This window comes from Pseudochaenichthys georgianus, chromosome 19 (genome assembly GCF_902827115.2).
Source record: "Pseudochaenichthys georgianus chromosome 19, fPseGeo1.2, whole genome shotgun sequence".
NCBI lineage: Eukaryota > Metazoa > Chordata > Actinopteri > Perciformes > Channichthyidae > Pseudochaenichthys > Pseudochaenichthys georgianus.
In genome coordinates, this window is record NC_047521.1 from 20,036,478 (window position 1) to 20,060,669 (window position 24,192).

General features: G+C 44.2%; 1 protein-coding gene across 1 annotated transcript; it reads right to left on the bottom strand.

Moving 5' to 3' along the window:
• Positions 1–488: 488 nt before the first annotated feature.
• LOC117465064 (speckle-type POZ protein) lies at positions 489–23,985 on the bottom strand. Its single transcript, XM_034107935.1, has 10 exons — positions 23,883–23,985; positions 14,343–14,546; positions 14,137–14,258; positions 13,363–13,514; positions 13,101–13,228; positions 12,839–13,016; positions 12,647–12,702; positions 11,116–11,238; positions 10,405–10,547; positions 489–2,113 (listed from the first exon to the last, which is right to left on the bottom strand). Exons 2-10 carry the CDS (start codon positions 14,418–14,420, stop codon positions 1,969–1,971), a joined length of 1,125 nt encoding a protein of 374 aa, XP_033963826.1. The 5' UTR covers positions 14,421–14,546; positions 23,883–23,985; the 3' UTR covers positions 489–1,968.
• Between the last annotated feature and the right edge of the window lie 207 nt (positions 23,986–24,192).

The window sequence follows — 24,192 nt, forward strand, 5'->3', positions numbered from 1 at the left end:
AAAATGTTGGGGGTAGAAGTGCAATGCAATGGAAATACTTAAGTATTTAAGTAAAGTTCCTCAGATTTTGACTTAAGTGTTGGGTAAATGTAATGACTTACATTGCAGCACTTTGGTTGCCTTTCGTCCAAATTTCACTCCAGTGTTTTTATCATAGAAAGAAATTAGGAAGTTGTTCATGTTTTGGAAAGTGCAAATTGAAAAAAAGGTTACATTAAATATGAACATCTCCAAAAAGTTAATTACATATGCAGTAAAGGGATAACAAAAAAATACACACTAAAATGCCAGGATTTAATCATAATTTAAAGAAGATTTAAAAACTTGAGTCATCAAATGAAATGTCTTTAAACACCGGTCTTTCTGCCTGATACCTTTCCTTAGGAGGTGATCTGTGGAGTCCCATATTCATCTCTAAATGAAACCTAATGAGACCGACTGAAAATAATAAAAAACAATTCAGACAAAAATATCAGACAAAGTTTGCATTGCATTCAATACAAAATAGTTGTGGTTTAATCTTTTGGGAACAAAAAATTGGCAACAACTAAGTGTCACTTCTCATAACCAGCGATATCTACAGGAAAGAAACGACAGTTCCTTCGATCATTACCATTTTCCGCCAGTTTGAAATTATAACTTCAAATGTATTTGATGTGGTTTGCCTCGGTGTGCATCTCTTCACATTCTGTCTCTTCTGAACATTAAAACGTGTTCATTTCAATTTCCCCTCAGTCTTTATGCCTGCAAAGAAAACAAGTCCGCTTTTTTTTCAATTTCACGGTGGAAAATGCTTTTTGTTTACACAGCTTCAAAATCACTGGTCTCTGTACAAATTCCTATGAAAAAAATAGAAATGACAGTTCTGGGGGGAAAAACAAATAAGAAACAAAATAGCATCAACATGCCTGATTCAATCTCAATTCTAGTTGAGGCACAATTTGTTGCCTCCTGGTTGGTTTGTCCGTCGAAACCTTGAGATGTTTTCCTCTCAAGGCTATACAAACAGATCCACACACAAAATACAATCTCCCCAAGAAAGACGTCCAGTTGCTTTTCTGTACCCTCTCTCTACTGTTTCTTCCCAGCTTTAAAAAAAATGAAAACGGATGCGAATGAAGCTTTTGGAGTACATGTGTTGTTTCTGTCTTCTTAAAGGGTTCTTGTTCTTGGTGGTCTTTAGTTCATGAAGCTCTCTTCTATGTGCTTGCCTACAGTATTACTACTTTACTGCTGGTAAGGGTTCTTAAGGGGTGACCTGTGACTTTAGTGCAATGTTTCTCCAACTTTCTCAAGGAGAATTAACGTTAAGTTTGTCCCATATCTGCTTTTTAGACTAGCCCTTGTTGTCTTTCTCGGGGGGGGGGGGGCTTCTAGTTTGTAACTAACAGGCCCATTTCTTCTGTCCCTCTCAGGCCCATGTGTTCGTGAGTTTGGGGGCATCTCGGACTCCAAACAGAGCAAAAAGTAGCCTTATGATAAAACGCACAGCCTCATTCATCTGCATGTGTCCTTCCATCCTCCTCATCCCCTGACAGTCGGCTCTGTTGGGGTTTTGGTGTCCAGTCCTTCCTCCCGAACGGATTCCAAAGTAGGAACTAACGGGGTGTCGAGGGGTTTGGTTTTCACACAAAGATAGGAGCACAATGTCAGACCTCACTGGGCCCGAGCCGAGGAGAAAGGGGGAGGGGTATTGTTTTTATTCTTGTAAACAACAAACATCCACTTCACCAGCCCCTCTCTTTCACCTCCACTTCCTCTTCCTCCTTCTTCCCTCCGTCTTTAGAAGAGACTAAATACAGCAGGTTTGGATGAGGCAGAAGGGGGGGGGTCCGGGGGAGGCTATAGGTAGTGAACTAGGTAACAGCGAGGGGAAAGCTTGTCCCTGCGTGAGGGGGGGAGTCTGTGTGTCTTTGTGTGTATTTGCATGAGCGTGTGTGCGTATGCATGGGTGTCGGCGTCTTGCTGTTAGGATTGTTTGAGGCGCTTGCGGGGGGGTCCGAGGAAGGGGCACTGCGCCGAGGCCAGGGAGCGGTACGCCTCGGCCACCAGGTGAGGGTGAGACGCCACCATGGACTTCCACCCCGCCGTCTCCATCACCTCCGCAGCGTGGCTGGAGGACGAAACAAAAAACATTATATTGGGGGCGATCCATCGGTATTACAGGTATAACGTCTCTGAATCTAATATTATAGAACTTTTTTATTTAAAAAGGAAATATTATGCAAATGTTCAGGTTTGTGTTTGTATTTTCTGTCTCTACTGTGACATCATTACATGCTTTAAAGGTCCACTATATACTGTTTTTCATCAATATAGTATAGGTCTCAGATATATACAAAACATGTCTCTGAAGTGTTTGGCTCGAAACACCAAACAGATCATTGCAGCATTACCCATAATCCCCTCTGTTTCAGCCCTGTTTCAAAAGTGCTGATTCTCTGTCTGTTACTTTAGATCAGTGGTTCTCAACGTGGGGGCGCGCCCCCCCAGGGGGGCGCAGAGGCATGACAGGGGGGGGAACGAGAGACCAGGAGGAAAAATGGTTATTAAAAGAAAAGAAAAAAAATTCATATTTTGAAAAATTATTGATTCGAAAATAATATGATACAGTACTATTAAGTCTGAGTTTTTTCAACAACAAAGTGGAGGAGAGTCCTCTCCTGTCAGACTGAGAGATTCAGTGAGCTAAAGCACTCTCTCAGTGTTATCTCAGTGGGTCTCAAACGGTTCGGTCACCATTAATGTAAACAATTATTTCCGAGGCACACGTTTATATGATCATAAATAAAAACAGAGAATAAATTAAAAACAGGTATGAAATACTATATGGCAGTAAAAAAAGAATAAAGTTTAAAAGGGTGATTTGTAAAATATCCATAAAGAAAAAGTAAATCTATTAACAGTTCTGTTTCAAATGGGTGTTGAGAGAGGTATCTATAGGTTACTTACGTAACCCCAGGCCTCAGAGTAACATGAAGTGAGATGTCTCACTATGGGATGCGCCTCATTGCGGAGCAAACAGAAGCATCAATCTCATTACGCCAATCCTGATTGGCCGGTGATTCTTGACGTCAACGTCAGGGGAAATCACCCCCTATAAGTAGCCTGCACCACGATGCATGCGTCATTCAAAATAAGCACCTCTTCTCGCTTCACCATAGCAAGGAGGGCCGTCTGGTGAGACATCTCACTTCATGTTACTCTGGGTACTGGGGTTACGTAAGTAACCTATAGTTCTCATTCATAACACTCCGTTTGATGTCTCACTATGGGATATTGTAGCTCCCGTATTGCCAGACGAGCTTATCTCGAAGATCACCGATCAACCAGAACTTAACATGTGGAGTCCCGACTCAACAAGGTGCCCAGCACTGCTCGGGCCACGCTTGGAGCAGAGACGTCCAGTCTGTAAAAGCGGACAAAAGTGAACGCCGAGGACCAGCTCGCCACTGCACAGATGTCTTGGATGGAAACACCCTTGAACAAAGCCCAGGATGTAGCCAGGCCCCGAGTCGAGTGAGCCCGCAGACCCGAAGGTGCTTGCCGATTCTGACTCGTATAGGCCAAAGCAATCGCCTCCACGATCCAGTGGGATAGTCGTTGCTTAGTAACAGGCTTACCCTTGTGAGGTTTAGCCCAGGACACGAAGAGTTGGTCATTAAGACGAAGCTCCTTTGATCTGTCCATATATGTGTGCAAAGCCCGGACTGGACACAACAGATCCTGCTGCTGCTCCCCGGAGGAAACCAGCTGCGGAGGAAATGCCTCAATGTCAATTGGGGTACACGAACCAACCACCTTTGGTGTAAAGGCAGGGTTGGGTTTCAACAACACTCTCGTTTGCCCTGGGGCGAACTGAGTGCATGAGGGATGTACAGACAGTGCATGGATATCACTGACCCGCTTGGCGGATGCCAGGGCCAGTAACAGCACTGTCTTGAGTGACAGATGTTTCATGTCAGCTCCTTCCAGGGGTTCAAATGGGGTCATTCTGAGCCCATTTAAAACCACTGCCAGGTCCCATAAGGGCACCAGCGACCTGGAGACAGGGAGGAGCCTGCGAGTTCCCTTCATAAAACGGCAAACCAAAGGATATTGGCTAGCCGTCTTACCCTCAAAGCCCACATGGCATGCAGCAATAGCAGCCAGGTACACCTTGATCGTGGAGAAAGCTCTGTGTTTATCGATCAAGTCCTGTAGAAATGATAAAATCACCCCGACAGGACATTGAAAAGAGATGTGTCCTTCTTGAAGGCACCACTCCTCAAACACCCTCCACTTACAGTTGTAAAGAGACCTGGTGGAGGAAGCTCTCGCACTCTGAATAGTGTTCATCACCTTCTGAGGGAGTCCCACTGTATTCAGATTGTACCACTCACGGGTCAGGCCCATAGTGCCCCGCGCTCTGGGCGTGGGTGAAGGATCGCCTCCCCCCGCCTGAGACAATCTGTCCCTGCGTGGTGGGGGCTGCCACGGCTGCCCGCACAACAGCTGATATATCCCCGCCAGCCCGTACGTTGCGGGCTAGGGCGGAAACATCAGAGTACGTGTGTGGCGTTGCTCTTTCACTCTGGCCGGAGTTAAGGGGAACAGAACCAGGGGTGGGAATGTGTACAGAGGACCCGGAGGTCAATCGTGTACGAGTGCGTCCCCGCCTAACGGTGCGTTTAAATCGTGCATTAAAGAGAACAGCTGTCATTGAGCATTTTCTCCCCTTACGAACAGACTTAACGCGGCTCCGCCGTAACGCACCCACAGCAGACTCACGATCCTTGGATGAGGAGTCCAGTCTGCATAGAGTGGTGCACCTCTGGACAGTAGTTATGTCCCGAGGTGCATAACACCCGGTACTTGTGTCGTTCTCAGAGAGAGGAGACGTCTGCCGCTCCACGGGATCAGTTTGTGTGCCAGTGTGTGTGACTGGAGACAACGCAATCTCCCCTGGCGGTTCATACACAATATCGTGTTGTCTATCCTCACGAGGACATGATGTCCTCTGAGAGAAGGCAGGAAGCATTTTTTGGGTGGGGAACACCGCTAAAAGCTCCGGGTAATTTACGCGTGCCCGCTGGAAGTCTCTGTTCTAGAGACCTCTCACCGGGCGACCCTCGTAAGTCCCCTGTCAGCCCGTCTGACCTGCGTCCGTGGTGACCACCTTCCGTGAAAGGAAGGTGGTCCCGTAGGCGCGTCCCGCACTGGAATAGTCGGGTGTAGTGCCACTACGCATTTCATAATCACCAAAACTCTCCGTAAGCCGTGGCGTTCGGGGTTTAGTTTTATTATGAGGCCCATGTTGAGCGGGTGCTTTACGAGGACATTTTCCTCCGTAATCTGACTCCGCTCGGTGGGCTTTATAGATAAAACCCTTCTTTCTAGGAGAGAGAGAACCTCTCTCTCCAGAATGTGGGTTGACTCTCTCTGGGTTTGTGAAAACAGATAAATTAGAACTGTTTTGAGAAGCCCAGGCAGACATCGTGAGTATCTCCTGCTGTATGCTCCTTAGAGCCAGCTGGGATGTCACTCTTGTGGCTCCGACCGGCACTGCGCATGTGCGTGACGGAGGTGCCTTTACAGCTCCAGCCGGTACTGCGCATGTGTGTGCCGGTGGTGCCCTCACGGCTCCAGTCGGCACTGCGCCTGCGCGTGCCGGTGGTGCCCTTAAAGCCCCGGCCGGCACTGCGCATGTGTGTGGCGGTGGCTTCACGGACCCGTCAATAATCCGTCCTTTGAGAGATGCCGTAGCTGCTCTTGAAAGGGGAAGGATTGACGGGCCGTTCTTTACAGCTCTAGCCGGCACTGCGTACGCACGTGGCGGTAGTGCCCTTAAAGCCCCAACCGGCACTGCGCATGCGCGTGGCGGTGGTGCCTTCACAGACCCGTTTATTATCCGCCTTTTGAGAGAGGCCATGGTTAACGGACTGTTTATTGTCTTTCTTTTCATTTTTTTGAGCTGCGCCCTTGGCCGGAGCCTGGATGCGTCAGCGGAAAATGGTTTATTCAGACAGAAAGATGTGACATGTGTTTGTGCGGACTTGAAGATGACGTTGAGGCATCTCTCGAGGCGGCGGGAACACATTCACGGAGGGGAGAAGGAGGGGCTGTCACGCCGCTCGCTTCTTCTTCCTCGACTGCTGGCCGAAATTCTGGGTTGGCTGAGCCTGAGCTGCAGCCGGAACCGGAGATTTTCTCGGCCAACTTGCCCTCGTCTCCAGCCTGGGCTGGGGACTCGGGATGGGCTGCGACCTCTGCGTCTTCGGTGTTTTAAACCGAGCAGAGTTCGAGGCAGCTTGGGTGTCGTGAGTATCTCCTGCTGCATGCTCCTTATGCGGCTTTCACACCAGCGCTTTTCAGTTTCTAGCTCCGAGCGGGAGCTTTTCTGGTTCAGCTCCGGTTTCCCTTTTCAGCTCCCGCTCTGTGCACACCGCCCACTGGCGCCCCAGAGCTGCCCTTGCTGCGTCATGACGTCACCGTTTACATCGCTGATTTTCCCCCCAACGGCAGCCATTACGGCAGCTCACAACAACAACAACAACTGCGTCGGGTCGATGATCGTGTTGCTTTTAATCACACGAAGCCAGAATAAATTGAATAACGACTTCTCCAACCTTATACTTTTCTCCAGAGTGCCGTGGTTCATTGTTTATTAATGTGTTTCTGCAGCATTTACCGACTGCTGCAGTGCTGCTCTTCCACAGGAGTTTATTCTCCCGTTAGCTCCCGGTTAGCTCACACTGCAGCGGCCGCTCTAAAGTATTCACTGTCCGACTCACACAAGCAGCTGATGCATATCCCCAGTTCCCCTTAGCCTAAGTGAATGTGTGTCAGTCTGAATTGACACTGTTTGGTATCACAACGCTGTTATGAAAGTTTCTCTGGTATAAAACGGGTGATGTTAGCATAGCAACCGAAGCTAAACTGACTACTTGCATCCGATAGCTGCAATAATACAAAACAACGTCTGCCTCTCTCCACAATGATCGATAACAGTGAACGGATGGTCAAAGTAAGGCACAAATAAACAGAATCACACGAAGCCTGGTTAGTGTTGCCTGACTTTATAAAGTGTGTTTATAGGCACTACTGCTTGTAGGCAGGCATAACAGTCGACCCATGGGAGGTGGGTTTAGTTTCCTGCACGCCTCGACGTAAGAGAGACGTAAGCGTCGTCACCTCTTAGCTCCAAAGCTCTTGCCTCTGGACCGACAATTTTTTGGAGCTGGAAATGAAGCGGATTCCGGAGCTAAGAGCCGGCGCAGCTCCGGTGTGAACTGGAAAACCCGGTGCTTTTCAGGCTCTAGCTCCGAGCCGGAGCTGAAAAGGCGCTGGTGTGAAAGGGGCATTAGAGCCAGCTGAGATGTCACACTTACAGCTCCAGCCGGCACTGCGCGTGGCGGTGGTGCCTTCACAGACCCGTCAATAATCCGCCTTTTGAGAGATGCCGTTGCTGCTCTCAAAAGGGGAGAAAATTGGTTTTATTGATTTTCTATTCATTTTTCTGAGCTGCGCCCTCGGCCCTCGGCCTGGATGCGTCAGCGGCAAATGTTTAATGACAGAGGAATCAACCAACGTGTGACATGTGTTTGTGCGGACTTGAGGGTGGCGTTTAGGCATCTCTCGAGGCGGCGGGAACACATTCACGGAGGGGAGAAGGAGGGGCTGTCACGCCGCTCGCTTCTTCTTCCTCGACTGCTGGCCGAAATTCTGGGTTGGCTGAGCCTGAGCTGCAGCCGAAACCGGAGATTTTCTCGGCCAACTTGCCCTCGTCTCCAGCCTAGGCTGGGGACTCGGGATGGGCTGCGACCTCTGCGTCTTCGGTGTTTTAAACAGAGCAGATTTCTCGGCCAACTTGTCTAGTCTGGCCGCAGCGCGCTGACACACGGCTTGTAGGTCCATACTGAGACAGGGCGAAGCTGGTGTGCTATCGCCGAGAGAGCAGCCATCGCTCCCGGCTTTGCAGCCTGAGCTGGTGACACGAAGACGTCGTCTTCTTGCTCATCCGAGTCAGACAGGAGGAACTCAGAGGTGTACTCTTCGTCCTCCATGCAGTCTAACTCCAGGACATCTTCCGCGGGTGAAACCATGGTGAGGTCCAGTCGGGAGCCCCAGCTTGGTATAGCGTGGGGCCCCGTTCCCGCGTTTCTTGCCGCCACCGGATCTCGGCCTGATATGGCGCGGGATTCCGGTTCTGCGGGTGCCGCTGTCGGTGAGCTCCAGACCGCAGTGAGGGGCTCCATCTCTGCGGCAGACGTCCCCGTGTCCTGATTGCCGGTCGGCGGATCAGTGGACATGAGGGGGTCCCGTCCCGACAGGTTAACTTGTTGCGCTAACCTTCGGTGGAGGCTCTTCACGGTGAGGCGGGCACAATGTCCGCACGAGCCGGGGTTGTCGATGGCCTCCTGGGCGTGTTCCAGCCCGAGGCAGGACGAACAGATCTGGTGTGAGTCTGTGCCTGACACTTTCAACCCGCAACCGCAGCGCCGAGCCTCCGAGTTCCTGACTCCTCTGGTGTGAGGGGGAGAGGCATCCATCTCGTTCGCCGTGAGGCGTGGAGAGGGTCCGCTCATGACAGGTACGTTCGAGAATTTTTTTACCGATCTGTCTTTAATCCGGGGGAAAAAAGGACAGCGTGGGTCTTTTTCTCTCAAGGATATTACCTGGTATGGTAATATTCCTGTAATCCTTTTCTCCTCCGTGGAAGAGAGAAGAAAAAAGTGTCCTTGCTACCGTGGTGTCGGTAGTGAGGGAAAAAACACAAGTTAGCAACTGGTGTGTTGCTAACTTCAAGTCAAAACCTTACCTTACTCCAGAGGAAGAACGGCGAGGTTGACTATAATACTCTTCTGTGAGAGAATCGGGTAGCCGGCTAACGCCCGTCGACCGAAAATTAGCTTTGGGTTCAGTCTGTGGACTGTTAAGCTAGCCCGGCTACCGTTCGAGATGTGCTCTGAAGCGAGAAGAGGTGTTTGAATGACGCATGCGTCGTGGCGCAGGCTACTTATAGGGGGTGATTTCCCCTGACGTTGACGGCAAGAATCACCGGCCAATCAGGATTGGCGTAATGAGATTGATGCTTCTGTTTGCTCCGCGATGAGGCGCATCCCATAGTGAGACATCGAACGGAGTGTTATGAATGAGAACCATAGATCTCTTCATGTTGCTCTCAAAGTGCACCAGATTGATGCTTTTAACTTCAATATTTAAAAATCTTCCTGGACGAGCTTACCCCCGGACCCCCCTATGTGAGGTCCACACACCACCTATAAAAATAGCACTTTACACCTATATGCCATGAGCTGATTATCGAGCCTTCATTGCAACAGTCACACTCTGTATTTGCGTGGGGAATGTTGCAGTAGAAAATTCCACTGTAGCGACCGGTACATTAATGGGAAACCCTAAATGTTTGAGCACCCTCTATGAAACGTCAAGCTACCCCACAGCACCCCCAAAAAAAATCTCTGGCGCCGCCACTGAGCCTGACTATTTGTGTTGGGGGGGCCCGACTTTTTTTTTTCTCCAAAGGGGGGGCCTGACAGAAAAAGTTTGAGAAAATAAGGAGCCCCTCCCCACACCCATTTGGTTACAAAGAACACAATGGTGCTCTAGGAGGAGATTCAGGTGATAAGGGGGGGGGGGGGGGGGGGGTACCTTGGTTGGTGATTGGCTAATGGTTACACAAGACAACACATCGTTATGACATCATAAAGTGGCCAAAATCTGATCAGCTCATTTTCAGGACAAAAAGTGAGCGAATCTTCTTTGTCTAAAAGACATGAAAAAGTAGATTTTGCATAATAGGTCCCCTTTAATATTAATGTTACGGAGGTTTCAGTGTGTTGGAGAGAAACTCCCTCTGCTGGGATTTTAGCCATTGCAGACCATTTACATGCACAAAAACCTATACAACACACTACAGGAAAGCTGAACCCCAAAAAGCATAATACGGCAAAAACAGATCATAGAAAACTAAAACTAGACAATGTTTGGCATTTTTCTAGAAAAATTACTTAAATGAATAAATCTTTATGATGATTTGTGACAGTTCGTTTTTGGTCGATGTACAAATCAAATAATTGTTTCAGCTCTATAAATGAAAGGAAACAATCTGGAGCAATATGTGTGAGCTGAGCACAGACACATGTTCAGATTTAGCACCTCATTCATCGAGGCAGGCAGTGAGAAGTCAGGTTGTCCTGATCCTTCTGGAAGCTTTTAATAATGTCAGACAGACCCCTCCATGGGGGACATGTGAAATAAAATTATTGGGAGGAGGCGAGAGGGTGACGCTGTGTGAGTCTGGTGTCATCAGTAACAATGGCGAGACAAAGAGGACAAGGAACAGAGACAAACTGTTCAGAGGACTTCTGAGGATCTGTAAGAAGTGACGACGAGTGAACTCACTAGTTGATGAAGTCGACGGCCTGAGTTTTCAGCTGGTCGGCGCTGTGCAGGTCCGCCAGGATGAGGATCTCCGCTGCGTTCTCCACAGACAGACTGGTGCACAGCGCGTCCTCACACATGACCTTCAGTCTCTCCAGAGCATACTACAGGGAGAGAGAGAGAGAGAGAGAGAGAGAGAGAGAGAGAGAGAGAGAGAGAGAGAGAGAGAGAGAGAGAGGGGACAACATGAGCACTCTGCATGTCTTCAACAGGACTCAGGAGGTATCTGCTGTGACAGATTTAGTGATACTTAACTAAATTAAATCTGTGTCATAGAGGAGTGGAATCATGACTTACTGGGATAATAGGGTTAGTGATTAGTGTGCACTTAATTCATCTCATCACCTTATGACATCTGAAAGCTCACAGTGTTTGCTTTCGTCACATTAAATACAGATAAGACCGCAATTCTATCTGCAGTAACAGATGTTGTTGGTCTGGGCGCTAATAACTCCATGTTTTGGGGTTATCCAGCAGTATACAATATATATTTTGATATTTGCATATTATATTAAATATAGAACCAGCGCATATGCATTGAGTCGATCAGATTTATCTCCCACCCCTAATCTGGTGCTGTGTGCAGACATTGATACTAGAAGATCAGTAGATTGTTAATATTCAGAGTTATATTCATATTTCAAAATTAACATTGCACTATTGTTCTAATACCTTGTCAGCCGCGGCCAGCAAGTCGTCAGCCATCTTGTCCAGGTTGGGAGCTTTGTCTGTGTAAATGAAGCACATCATCTCTTTGAAAACCTCCGGCTCCACATCGTTGATCTCCACACGGTTCTGAGAGGGAGAGACACCAAGGTTAGAATCCTGTGACATGAGCTTAAACTATAGCATGAACAAAATGATCGCAGCACGTTTTTTGCATTATGCCACAAAAATAAAGAGCATTTCGATAACTATTTGGCTGTGAATCTCTACACAGTGTTTAAAGACACTTTGGAGAAATACTTAACAAATATGCAACAATAAACCACATTTTAATCTGCTTGTGAACGCTTCTGATTCAAAACTCCAACAGATTTCATATTTGTCATGACTAGCCAATAAATCAATATGTGCACTTATTGTAACCTTGTAGCAAATCAAGCAATGTGACCACACAAAAAAAGCTTGCTGTACATTTAAAAACATAATTTAAAACCATTATATAGAGTGCCACAGTGACGCGGCCTAAAACCCGGAAGTAAGTTAGCATTTGACCACTTCCGGTTCCTTTCGACAAAAAAGCAATGCCATGAGCTGGAAATAAGGTCTGTGGTTGACACACATTTAAGACGATGGAAAAACGATGGTTGTTAACAAGTGGCTGAATGGGACTACAGAAGTTGTCGAGGCCGTTTTAAGTCATTACACCGAACACTCCCGCTAAGTTTGTTTTTCCCCGTGTTCTGCTGGAAAGAAAGTACCTGCCTCGTGCAAACTGTTAAAACAAACGCTTCAACTTGCACAATTTTGAATCTGTAGTTTTGAATATGGATCTCAAGTTGGCGTGAGGTTGAGGCTGCACCCTGCTGTAGTTCGTTTATAGCATAACGTTAGCATTTTGCTTCTGGAGACTAGATTTATGATTCGAAAATTATAAAAGTAGGGTAGACATGTGGATATTATCCGGCTGAACAAAACGGGATCCGTCTCTTAAATGTGTTTCAACCACAGACCTTATTTCCAGCTATTTTCAGAAATTGCATTGCGTTTTAGTCGAAGGAACCGGAAGGAGTTTAGTTCCGGGTTTTAGGACTGTGGCACTCTATTGTCATGTTTTCTATCTGCAGATAAAATCGACTCTATGTTTCAAATTTACAAAAGTGAAATATTTCATTCTTTTAAAACTTTGTAACAGAAATTGACCTTGGTAAAAAAAATAAAAATAATCTGGGCTGCTTCTCCTGCAATTTCATTTCGTACAGTCACATGTGCACAGATGAAAAAGAAAAAGCAATTCTCTGCTTCTGCAGCTCTGTCAGTGAAGGATGAATCCTGACCCCCAAGTACGGCAGGACAATTTCATTTCAGAAGCGCTATCATTCAGCTTCTGCAAACAGCTCCGTGCTGCAGCCGTTTGACAGCCCACAATCCTTCACTCACTGTAACTCCTCCACACAGCGGGGAACATCTGAGTGAGCCGCTGAGGAACAAAACAATTCATTTCTAGGAGTAAAAAAAGCGGAAGGCACCATTGGCTCACCTTTTTGCTTTCCTCCATCTCGTGCTCAAACATGGCGCTGAATACAGGGGAACGTGCTGGAAGCAGTTATATAAGAACAATATGTCAATGTGCGAGTAATCTGTCAAGCAACGGTAACAATTAAAGTTCAAATATTACACCCACACACTGCAGGACCAAATACGGTATAATGAGTGTGCCTGGTGTCTGCACCTGCGAGGATGGCTTTGTGAGCCTGAAACTCCTGTCCTGCCACACACAGGGAGCAGTCTGTGAAGCGGGAGTTTTCCCACAATCCCCCCAGCTCGTCCGCTAGCCGGCAGTCAGGAACCTTCACCATGTTCATCGTGTTCTGCCCAGATATGTTCACCGAGTCCTGCACCACGCTCACCTGAAGGAGAGATATTCAATTAAATGCAATACTTAAAAATGCACTGGAGTGATAAAGGGTGTACACCAAGACTAGGCAGCGTACCTCGCAGAAGAGCGTGAGCTTGTCGTCAGGTAGAAGACCGTTGGCCTCATCTAGGAGGAAGTCTCTGCGGATGAACTTTTTGAAGCCCCAGTCTTTCCCCTGGACAAAGCGATATGCCCTCTGGCTTTCTGCAGGCCATCAGGACAAAAAGAAGTCCAGAAAAGGAAAGAAAAAGTGTGATTTTAAAAAGTACAGGAAAACTGCCAACTCCACAGGATGTTAGATCCGACTGTTTGAAAGTTGTTGCCCCCCAGTGGCTCACCCATGGCTTTGGTCTCCTCTCCCTTGGCGTTGAGGATGGAGAATTTGAACTTGGCGCGCACCTCGGCCTTCGGACAGCTGACCAGCAGCAGGTAGAGAGACAGGTAGTCTTTGCTCTCCTCGTCCAGGCCCTTCGGATTCACTCGCAAACACCTGATGGTGAGAGGGTGTAATATTTAGGATCTCTTCAAATAAATGAATCTCTCCTTACTAAAGAATTTTGATACATGCAGTTTTAATGTAAAGTTGTCTGTCTACACTGTGTCTTCATGCTTTTTCTGATCGTTATGAATACAGCAGGCTAACAGAGCACTCACTAGTGCTTGCATTCTTCTGACTCGTCAGCTTAATATTTGTTGTGCATATTTAGGACTGTTTACTCAAGGGCCTCTTGTGGTCGCTGTGATTCACACTTTTGAAAAACATATTTATTTGATGAGAAGGAAGATACTTGAAAAATGACCCTATAGTCCCTGAATGTTTGTATAAATACTGCTGTGCAAGTATATCGTCAAATATGTTGATTAGTTTGAAGTAAATGACCAGTTTAATGATAACACTGAATAGAGCACTTCTCATCAGAAAACCATTGCGTATATACGAGTATGTGAAATTCTATTTTGTGTAAGGTTTGCTTGATTGGGGATCAAAATTGATGATCCCTTATCTGATGGCAGACTCAAAATTGGCGGTTTCAATTCCTGTACACTGCAGTATGATAACGAATACTAGATTTTAGAATATGATGAACAACATGGCTTTCTTGCCCGCCCACCATTTCAGCTTGTCGTTGGCCCCAGAAGAGAAGGTGGAGCTCTTGATGACCTCTCCCATCTCCTCACGACAGAAGCTGAAGTTGTTGATGGTCCACATGTAAGAGAACTTCACCACTTTGATCTGGCAACGCAGAAAACAGTCAGTAAAGCTAAGAATATTTGATGTAGTTGACGTTAAAGATAGATATAGTGTTTTTAGCTGTACCTGTGTGTAACACCAGCTCTCGGCCACGGGCCCGCTGGACATTTCCGCAGGGGGAGGGGGACTCGGGACTCTTGACATTGCCAGCGTGACAGAAGGTGTCGGGGGCAAGAGGGTGAGGAGAAGGAATCCGTCACTTCCACTCGTCAATGTTCAGTCCTGATGTCCATCTGCATCAGCACACGCCAGATGGAAGCAGTTTGCCCCCTAGAAACCGACAATGTGAGTGTGATTAGTTGATAGAGTTTAAATCCCATCTTCACGAAAATCCTGTCTAGCTGCGTGAGACACATTCTCCTAACAAGGCTATAGAAAACGAAGAAAAAACAGCTCATTGTAATGCAACACACAGGCTCTGTATCTTTTGATTAATCCAGTTAAGATTCAATATCATTTAATTCATGCAGCCACATCGCCCGTTATCGAGGTTTGTGGTGTTTTGGCTGGATGAATTGTCCCTGACCCGTTGGGGGACGGCGGGAGATCGATGGCCCGAGCCTGTTCTGAGATCAATAGCCGCCACAATTGCAATTAAGTCTCCAAAATGAACTGTAAATAAACAAGCGGCCTCCCAGGACTCTGATGGATGGGGGGGAGTTGGAGCCACTGGCCAAACCCAAGGTTCCCAAATTACCTTCAAGTCACACAGAAACGATACGCACGCACGCACACACACAAACTCTAACAAACTTCAACAGCGTGCCCACATATACTGTATGTGCCTTATTCAGCCCTAATGCCTCCATGACTATTTATTCCATGCATTAAATAACAATCAGACTTTTGTCTCCCTCTTTTGGATATTACGCTTCTTTGTATGCGAACTAAACACACAATTCAGTGTCATTGGTTAATTATGGGATAGGAGTGTACAGAGACTGTATTTCCATATTTTTGCAAGGGGAAATTCACACAAAACTGGACACCATCTCGACCAGCGGTTTTCAAAGTGTGAGGCGCGCCTCCCCGGGGGAGAGGTGCAGCGTGAGAAAAAAATAACGAGAATGAGTCAAATCTAGCTAGTTAACTTCAGCTAACTTTATGCGAGCGGCAACATGGGTCGATGTTTAGTGAAGTTACCTAAAGGGAGAGAGGAGACAGAAAACGTCACTTGCACACTTTTGGCTATCTGTGGAGACCGAGTTCCCCCACCTCGCCAAAAAGGCTGTAAAAGTGCTCATTCCCTTCACTCCACCTACCTGTGTGAGTGCGGGTTTTCCGCATTGACTTTGATCAAAAGCAAGTACCGGTAAAGGCTGCAGCCAGAGGATGATCTGCGTTTATTCCTGTCCACATTGCATCCCCGCATCATCCGCCTGTGAGCATCAAAGACGCAGACTCATTGTTCCCACTAAAGCAGGGGTGAGTGTAATAAGGAGGCAAAGTTGACGTGCAGTGTGTTGCCGGGAGCATATAAGGATGTATCCACGATGTTGAGAAAGTTAAAAAAAGTTTTTGTTTTTTTAAAGTTATTGTTCAATGTTTTAAGGAGGTGACGCTACTCAGCCAATCAAATCGGTGCAGTCAGTGAGTGGGCACGATAGATTCAAACACACACACATAGACGAGACAAGAAGAGAGAAACAGCAGTGAGTAATTTAAAATGGCGTGCGCAAAAAATGGAAAGGTAGACAGCGAAAACAGAGCATTTAATGACATTTTCTCTTACTGGAACTCTTTCAAATGCAATTGAATACCCCTGCATTATAGCAACAACAACAATAATAATAATAGCAATAATAATTGGGAGGGGGGGGGGGGGGCGCGGCTGTTCTTATGTTGTCTGAGGGGAGGCTCACCTTACCACACTTTGAAAACCCCTGATCTAGACACAATGCCAGATATATAAAAAAGATTCATCTTGCTTCGAGGTCAGTGGCTGATAGTTGACTGTTTTGTCATTTCTTTCCAACGCTTTATAAAACCAGTCTATTTCCTTCTGGGTCCTCGTGCTGTTAATCTGCGGCCAATTCTTGATCCACTCTTCAATACTGTATTTTCTATTTTTACCATTCCTGGAACCTCTACCTTTCTCTCACACCCGGAGCCTTTAATGTCTTCATCAATAAATTGGGGCCAAAAGCAGCGTAACAAATTGTGACGTCTGGGAGTTGATGGTTTCACTGAATGGAGGTGAAGCATTGAGTGATGCTGCTTAGAGGCTGTGTGAAATCTAACATCTGAACAGACTGGAAACTGAAAGCATGACCATTTACAAAAGACTTTAACAGATTAACTGCTTTTTTTAAAAACCCTTTGAATCAGCTTAGTCTGTTTTAATGCTTTAGCAAACATAGAGCCTTCACAAATCCTTTAAATTAAAACATGTTTCCTTGTCAGAACGTCAAGATCACCATCGTGGGACTGTCAGGGTGATAGAAAATGACCGATTAATAAAGTCAAGTAGCATGATGAATAATAGTTTTCCATCACACTTACAGAGTGAACATATTCTGGATTCTAATGTAAGTGACCTTTTTTTACGATAAAAGCCAAAAGGTAATAGGAGAAAAACATTTATTTTAACCTTAAAATTCTGCATAGTATGTAGTATGAAAATGGAAAACTTATTATTATATATATATATTAACTTCTAAGATATCTTCTTCACAGGAACAGTGTAGTCCCATGTAACAGAAACATCTTTTGGATGGGTCTAGATGTTAGTACGGGAGTACGCTGCTAAACACTCGGCTGGAACACAGTCGGAGCCTGATCCAGAGGAAAAAGGGAGTCTTAATGGGAACAATGAGTAAAAGTAATTGTAATATTGTTATTATTTTATCTTTTAATCGGTTTTATTGTCATGGGTGCTACCTGTGCTGTGTTTACATAGCGCAGAATGCACCAACAATTTAGGAACAAAAAGGGCTTTGTTGTGCCAACATCGCTCTAATCACATTGCTCCATCTTGCCAAAGCAAAATGAACGTTTTTATGAAGCTTTTTCCCGCCCAGTTTAAAAATGGTCTATATAAAAAAATCTTTGGAGAACCACCGATTGTTCTTCATTGTTAAACAGTAGCAATATGGACTGAGACGAAGATAAAGTAAGGGGGTTATAGGGACAGAAAATGAAAAAGAATATGATAGAGGCCAAATGGAAAAACAGGTGGCGAATGAAAGGTGGGCCACCGTCTGAGGAACCACTCGCAGAGATAAATTGCCACACAAAGTGGTTGGATGGGGACAAAAGAAAATCCAGCAGAGGTATGAGAGAGAAATCAAATACAGGTTCGTGGACAGGTGGACTCTGATGAAGACGCACGCTGTATTGAAACACTCCCGGCACACGACTGCTTCCTCCGTAAATACCCATGCACTGAGATGTGAAACAAACACAGATTTGAATAGTGAAATAGCTGGACATATCTGCCATAGAGCGCAAAGGAATAATCCTTAAAAACGTCATAAAATTAAACCCTATTTTTCTGCCCTATCCGAAGTGTTTACACTCAGAAACGATATCTCAATATTGTAGATATTATTTGTTGTGGCAGAGGTTGTGTTGTATTCAGATTGCCAACTGGAGCATGGCAGATTCTCAAGAAAACTATGCATGCATGTAATCCAGTGGGATGTTATGACATTGATAGCAGCCTCACAGTTATACTCTGTGTATTCTCGTTACACTGTGTCGGCTGTATTTGGTTACTGCCATAACTTCTGCTGCTGCTTCACGCTAAAAGCATAAAGACTGGCACGATAAGAGGTGGCTTTACTGTGAAGAAGATAAAGGACAGGCAATGTATGTCAATTAAAAACAGGACTATGGTCATTCTCTTCAGTTTCAATTTTGCAACAGAGTATTGGAACAATTGTTAGATAAAGAGATGCAACACCAAGCTGCACACCTCCAACCCCTCAGCAAGGCAACCAAATAAACCAGCCAATAAATGATCCCAAATTAAAAGTTGTTTTCTTCTGACACGTCTTTTAATTTTAAAGAACATACATTAACCAAACTCTGGTAGATGTGTCTATCAAAGACTCCACTTTCCAAAAACATAAACGACCATCAGCACAGGACAAAAGCAGCGTGATAGTTGTTACTGAACTTTCACCAGACAATCTATACACTTATATAACAAATATTGACTATCTGTGTCGGCAGTAAGCACAGCAAGGTTTTTTAAGTAAAGGGATGCAATCAAAAGTCATCATATAACAGACCGAATGACTTACTCATAAATGTCCATTCCAATTCTAGTAGATGGCAGAGGAAAGGTAAACAATCCATGGACCGGTTGATCATCACAATCCTAGTAAAACACTTTCCCACCTTCATCATGTGAAGACAAACCAGCCTGAACTTCACAGCAGTGTTTGTACAATTAATGTGGCCAAGCAGATCATAGATATTTTGGTATTTAATTCAATCTATGAATTAAAATGAATGAATATATCTGTACACATATGATACATGAGGAGGCAGTTATGACCACAATGCTTTTTTTCCTGAGCTTCAGTCCCCCTGACCAAAAGAAAGGAGAAATCAATCTCTGCTCCAAATTAAACACTAGAGGTATGAAGGCCTTTCAGTCAGCAATTTCCAAGGGGGATACAACAAATTGCAACCCTTGTCGAAGTGTCAGTGAACACAATGTCTACTTCCAAAGCGTTGGTCTTTGAGGACTGCAGCAAGCCACAGACAAACCTTAAAACTATAATTGGTACAGGGACTGGGGATCGATTTCAGAGCGTGTGTCGGGCCTCTGTGGGAGCGATTTCATATTCTGCCCTCGGTCATGGTGCTCGTCCTTTCCTAAAAACTCAATCTCAGAAAAGCTATGAACTATTGATTTTTCTCCAGCGATCAGCTTGCCTCGCTCTCATCCCTGACTTTGTGCAGAACCACAATTACATTGCAGGGGATTTGAGCGGGCAGAAAAGCATTAGCTACCAGGCTTTACCTCCTCCCTGTACTTCCTCCCTAAAACCCTCCTCACTCGGCCAGGCACCGGAGGTTAAAGGCAGGAGTGACCTCAATGCATATCTAATGTGTCCAGTCACCTGGCTCACACCATTACAAACACTTAAGTTTGACATGTTGACCCCTAAGGGCAGAAACCCCTGCAGGCTGCAAAACACTGCAAGTAGTCCCATCATTAAAGCTTTAAATGAGGTCTAAGGGGCAGTGGAGAAACCATATATTTAAGTTCATTTAAGCTTCAACAGTATTGCTTTTTGAGGAATGTTCACGTTCACGTTCTTGCTTGATTTGCGGGACCAGCGTTGCAGTCGGGAAGAAAAGCAATGTGGAGCGGCAGCTCACCTCTTCATGTGACCTTTCCTTCTGGCAGAATCTACACATCAGCCCCATTGAACAGCCTAGTCGTGCCAGCCGATACAACACATGAGGCCGGGCAGAGTTTTACTGTGTGTGTGTTGCAACTTGCATATATATGTATCGCACAAATACCATACAAATACGCATGGCGTAATTTCAACTGGGGACAGGGGGGACATGTCCCACCCACTTTTCGAAATCCTGTTTCCCCCACTTTACAAATATGTTTATTATTTATTTTTTGTGCAAGCCGTCATCGCCACGGAGGAGCACACAGCCTCTGTGAGCGAGCGAAACAGAGAGCTAGAGAGAGCACACCTTTATCTATGTAATATAGTTGTAAAAGATAAAGTAAGCAATCATTCCAATGTGTACTATAAAAAAACAAAAAACAGTTTAAAAGGGGAGTGATTAGTAAAATATGCATAAATTAAAAAAAGAATGCTAACTAGGTAACATAATATAAGAATAAACAAGTTTAAATGATTTGTTATTGGTTGTGATCATATTCTAAAGATGTTTGGATTATTGAAAAGTATACAGCTCCCTTTCATAGAGTGTTGAGAGCTTTATCCATCAATTCATTGTGTGCTGAAAGCGCACCAGATTTATGCGTTTCACTTCAACATTTAAAAAAAAAAAATCTTCCCGGTGGAGCATGCCCCCGGACCCCCCTAGAGGAGGTTAGGTTCACCGCCAAATAAAGCAGGTTAAAATAATTAAATTGCATACATGTTCTTTTAGTAAACACTGAAAACGGGTCCCACAGACCCAAACAGCACACAAAGGTTAAAGGTAAGCATATAATAATGTTAAAATGTGCTAAATATATACACTGCAAAAAAAGAGGATTAAAAGTAGCTCACGACTTGTTTTATTTTTTTAAAGTAGCTCTCATCCTAAAAAAGGTTTGAGACCCCTGCTGTAGAAGAACTGTGCAAACGCAGTGGATTTTACTCGAAGTCATCACACTTTAAGTGAACTCAGCTAAACCGAGTTGTGTATACTCAGTCAGTATATCTGGAGGGCAAAGCCAGAAAAAAAATTGGTCTAAGACCCTTTTAAATCTGCTGTGGGGCAGCACTTTGACTTTTAATATAAGGAAAGAAATGTAGCAAAAAGCGTTGCCTCACAGATACTGTACACTTGTGTTCAAATTAGTGTTGTCACGATACCAACATTTTGGTTTCGATACCGATACCAAGTCAAGAATTGCGATTCCGATTCTTTTTCGATACTTTTCTTAAAAAAAGGGAAACACGGAATATCGGCTTTAAAATTAGGAATAACAGATGATTTTAGCAGTCAGAACAACTAAAGCAGCAGTGTTACTAAGAACAGAAACGCCAAAGAGTCACATCTAATATAAATATATATAAAAGCATTTATTTTAATTGTGTAGCAGTGAGTTTAACATTTTGGCAGCACTGTTGAGCATTTTGAAAATGTATTTTCATGCCTCTGTGCAAGGCTTAGTCTTTCTATCTTTATAGCCACTGGTGTAAAGTAACTAAATTCATAAACTCAAGTACTACTTGGGTACAATTTTGAGATACTTGTACTTTATTTAAGTATTTCAATGTTTCTTTTGCTACTTTGTACTTCTAATCCACTACAGTTCAGAAATAATGGTGTACTTTTCCTCCACTACATGTATTTAATCCCTTTAGTTACTTCACAGATCTGGATGAATGATGTGAAATATAATCAAGTGTTAAATCAGACTTTAGTTCCACCTGGAGTAAATCCACCAGCTGCCCTGCAGTCTACAAAGTCATTCAAACTAGCTGCACATTTACCAGCTTTGAGAACACTTTCATGATCAATCATTATAAAACATATCATATATATTATTCTGAAATGGACCAATCTGCACAATGACTACTTTTACTGTCGCTACTTTAATACTTTTACTTGAGGAACATTTTGAATGCAGTACTTTTACTGTAACAGAGTATTCCTACACTCTGGTGCTTCTAGTACAAGACCTGAGCACTTCTACTTTTACTGTCGCTACTTTAACTATATTTTGATGATAATACTTTTGTACTTTTATTTGAGGAACATTTTGATTGCAGGATTGTTCCTACATTCTGGTACTTCTACTTTAACTCAAGTACAAGACCTGGGTACTTCTACTTTTACTCAAGTACAAGATATATACTTATACCACCTCCGTTTATAGCCTATGAAAAAAACTAATAGAAAACGAAGGCTAAAGCTAACGTTAGCAGATAGTGATGCTAGTTTGCTAGTTAAGTTTGCTCAACGATAATATTGCGACAGAAAAACTTTTCAGTGCACATCACGCTCTGCGCTCCGACAGGAAGCTCTGCTCTGAACACCTGAACGGCCCGTTCACAGACTTCTGGCGTCTTTTTTGTCACCAAGCCGAGGCGCAGCGGCAGTTGCACTCCCACTTGCAGCCATGCTTCTCGTTTTCTCACATGCTCTCTGGCAGCTAGCGCGTGGCCGCGTGCACGAGAGAGGGGAGGGACTTAGAACGTGCTTGAGAGGAGCGGGACTACAGGCACGGCTGCAGTGCAAGGAGTGGAAGCAGAGCGCTGAACACACACGGCTCTTATTAAACAGCGCTTTCTCACCGGAGTACTTTTCCCCGTCATTCTTAAAGTACCGATACTAATGAAACGGAGGAATCGTACCGTTTTTAACGGCAGGGTATCGCGGTACCTTTCAAGTATCGGTACACCGTGCAACACTAGTTCAAATGCATCACTACACAATATAAAGGTAACGCCACCAAAACAACAGCGAAACATTTTGTGTAAAGTTGAATAAACTGTCTGTTGTGTTCACCAGCAGCGTCAGAGAACATCTGCTTTCAGTGCCAACAACAGAAGTGATATCATTGCTGTGGTGTTGAGTCATTCATACTATTGTGTACAAGTCATCAGTGAGAACATATTCAGATTCACACCTAGGGAATTAAATTAGCGCCAGGTGGTAAGTATGTCAGGTCAGGTCATATTATAAAAACACATGTAAACGTTCTGGTACTAAAGAGATAGTGGTTACTAAATACTATAATAAATCACTCCACATAGATACGCTAGATGTCATAGGTGGCACGGCAGACAATACAATTGAGAGCAAAAAAGAAATGTTCAGACAATTTCAGACCCTTGTCACACCTAACTTTTTTACTTCAAACAATTGTAAATGACAATTATCAATGGCAGTTTCTGAGCAGATTGACAAAACAGACCAGAACAAAATAAGCACTTGTAAAACTCAAAACATACTACTTAAACCCATCAATTACAGTCAGTGTTGTAAAGTAACAAAGTAGATTTACTCAAGTATTGTACTTGCACTTTAGTATTTCCATTTTTTTACTACTTTGTACATCTACCCCACTACAATTCAGAGGGAAATCTTGTATAATGAGTACTTTTATTTTTTGGTATTTTCAGTATATTTTGATGCCAACACTTTTGTACTTCTACTTGAGTAACATTTTGAATGCAAGACTTTTACTTGCAACAGAGTATTCCTAGACTCTGGTACAATATATGAATAATTCTTCCACCTCTGATTGTAAATGACAACTATGAATGACTGTTTCTGAGCAGATTGAGAAAACAGATCATACCAACCAAAGCACTTCTAAAACTCAACATACTACTTTAAATTATCCACAGAAGTAGCTCTAAAAAAGAATGATAAAAGGCTTAGGACGCAAATTGTCTTGTTCCTGACATTTATCTATTAACCAAATACATGTCATACATTTAAAAAAAAAATGTATATTAACAACTATACATAACATTTAAACAAAGCCATCTTCATTGTGTGTGATTAAGAGTTAAAGTTGGAGCAGACGATGCTGGAGACTCAGTTCGCAGTTACAGTAGGCGGTGACAGTAGCAGGTAGTTAACCTGCTAACAATACAGATTATCGGAAAGGTAGCATACTCTAAATTGTTTTCTTGACTAACTCTTGGTTTGTACACCAGTGTGCTCATACTGAAAAATAAATCCTATACAGTGATGAAAAGTGATGGTACATTTCAAAATAAAAAAATACTGTGAGTAATCCAGACACTCTGACGATAGCACGAGAGCTAACTGATCGAGCTAGTTAGCATGCAGCTAACCTAAGCCAAACAAAACGGTGGGGGAAATTGTCGAAATAACTGCAATTAAAAATACGACATAAGAGCTTTAATTCTTTCTTTTTAAGTCTTGAATCCACATGTCAGTGCTTGTTGTTTTATTTAGGGTAAGGCTTACCTTTGTGTTGGGTTAAATTAAGACGCTAGTTGTCCGGGATATTCTGTTGTTGATTGCTAGCATGCTAACTGGCAGAGATGAAGTCTCACAAAGAGCGACCCCTGCTGTCTCGGAGTAAATTAACAGTCCACGAATGAAAGGAGAAATTACAGTATGTAATGTATGTATGTAAAAATCAACACACAAATCTTATATTATATATACATACCCATAGAAAGACTGCCTTTGTGACCAATAAACACAACACATTATATTTATGTTTACTAGTTATTATTAGTTGGCTTGTTCATTTCTTTATTAATTATGTTCC

Bases quoted from the DNA above. Each gene is read 5' to 3' on its own strand.
- LOC117465064 (XM_034107935.1), bottom strand. From the start codon at position 14,420: ATGTCAAGAGTCCCGAGTCCCCCTCCCCCTGCGGAAATGTCCAGCGGG. The intron at 13,017-13,100 runs GTACGCTGCCTA...TCTCTCCTTCAG, and splicing joins AGCTCACGCTCTTCTGCGAG to GTGAGCGTGGTGCAGGACTC. The intron at 10,548-11,115 runs GTATTAGAACAA...CTCTCCCTGTAG, and splicing joins TGCTGGCCGCGGCTGACAAG to TATGCTCTGGAGAGACTGAA.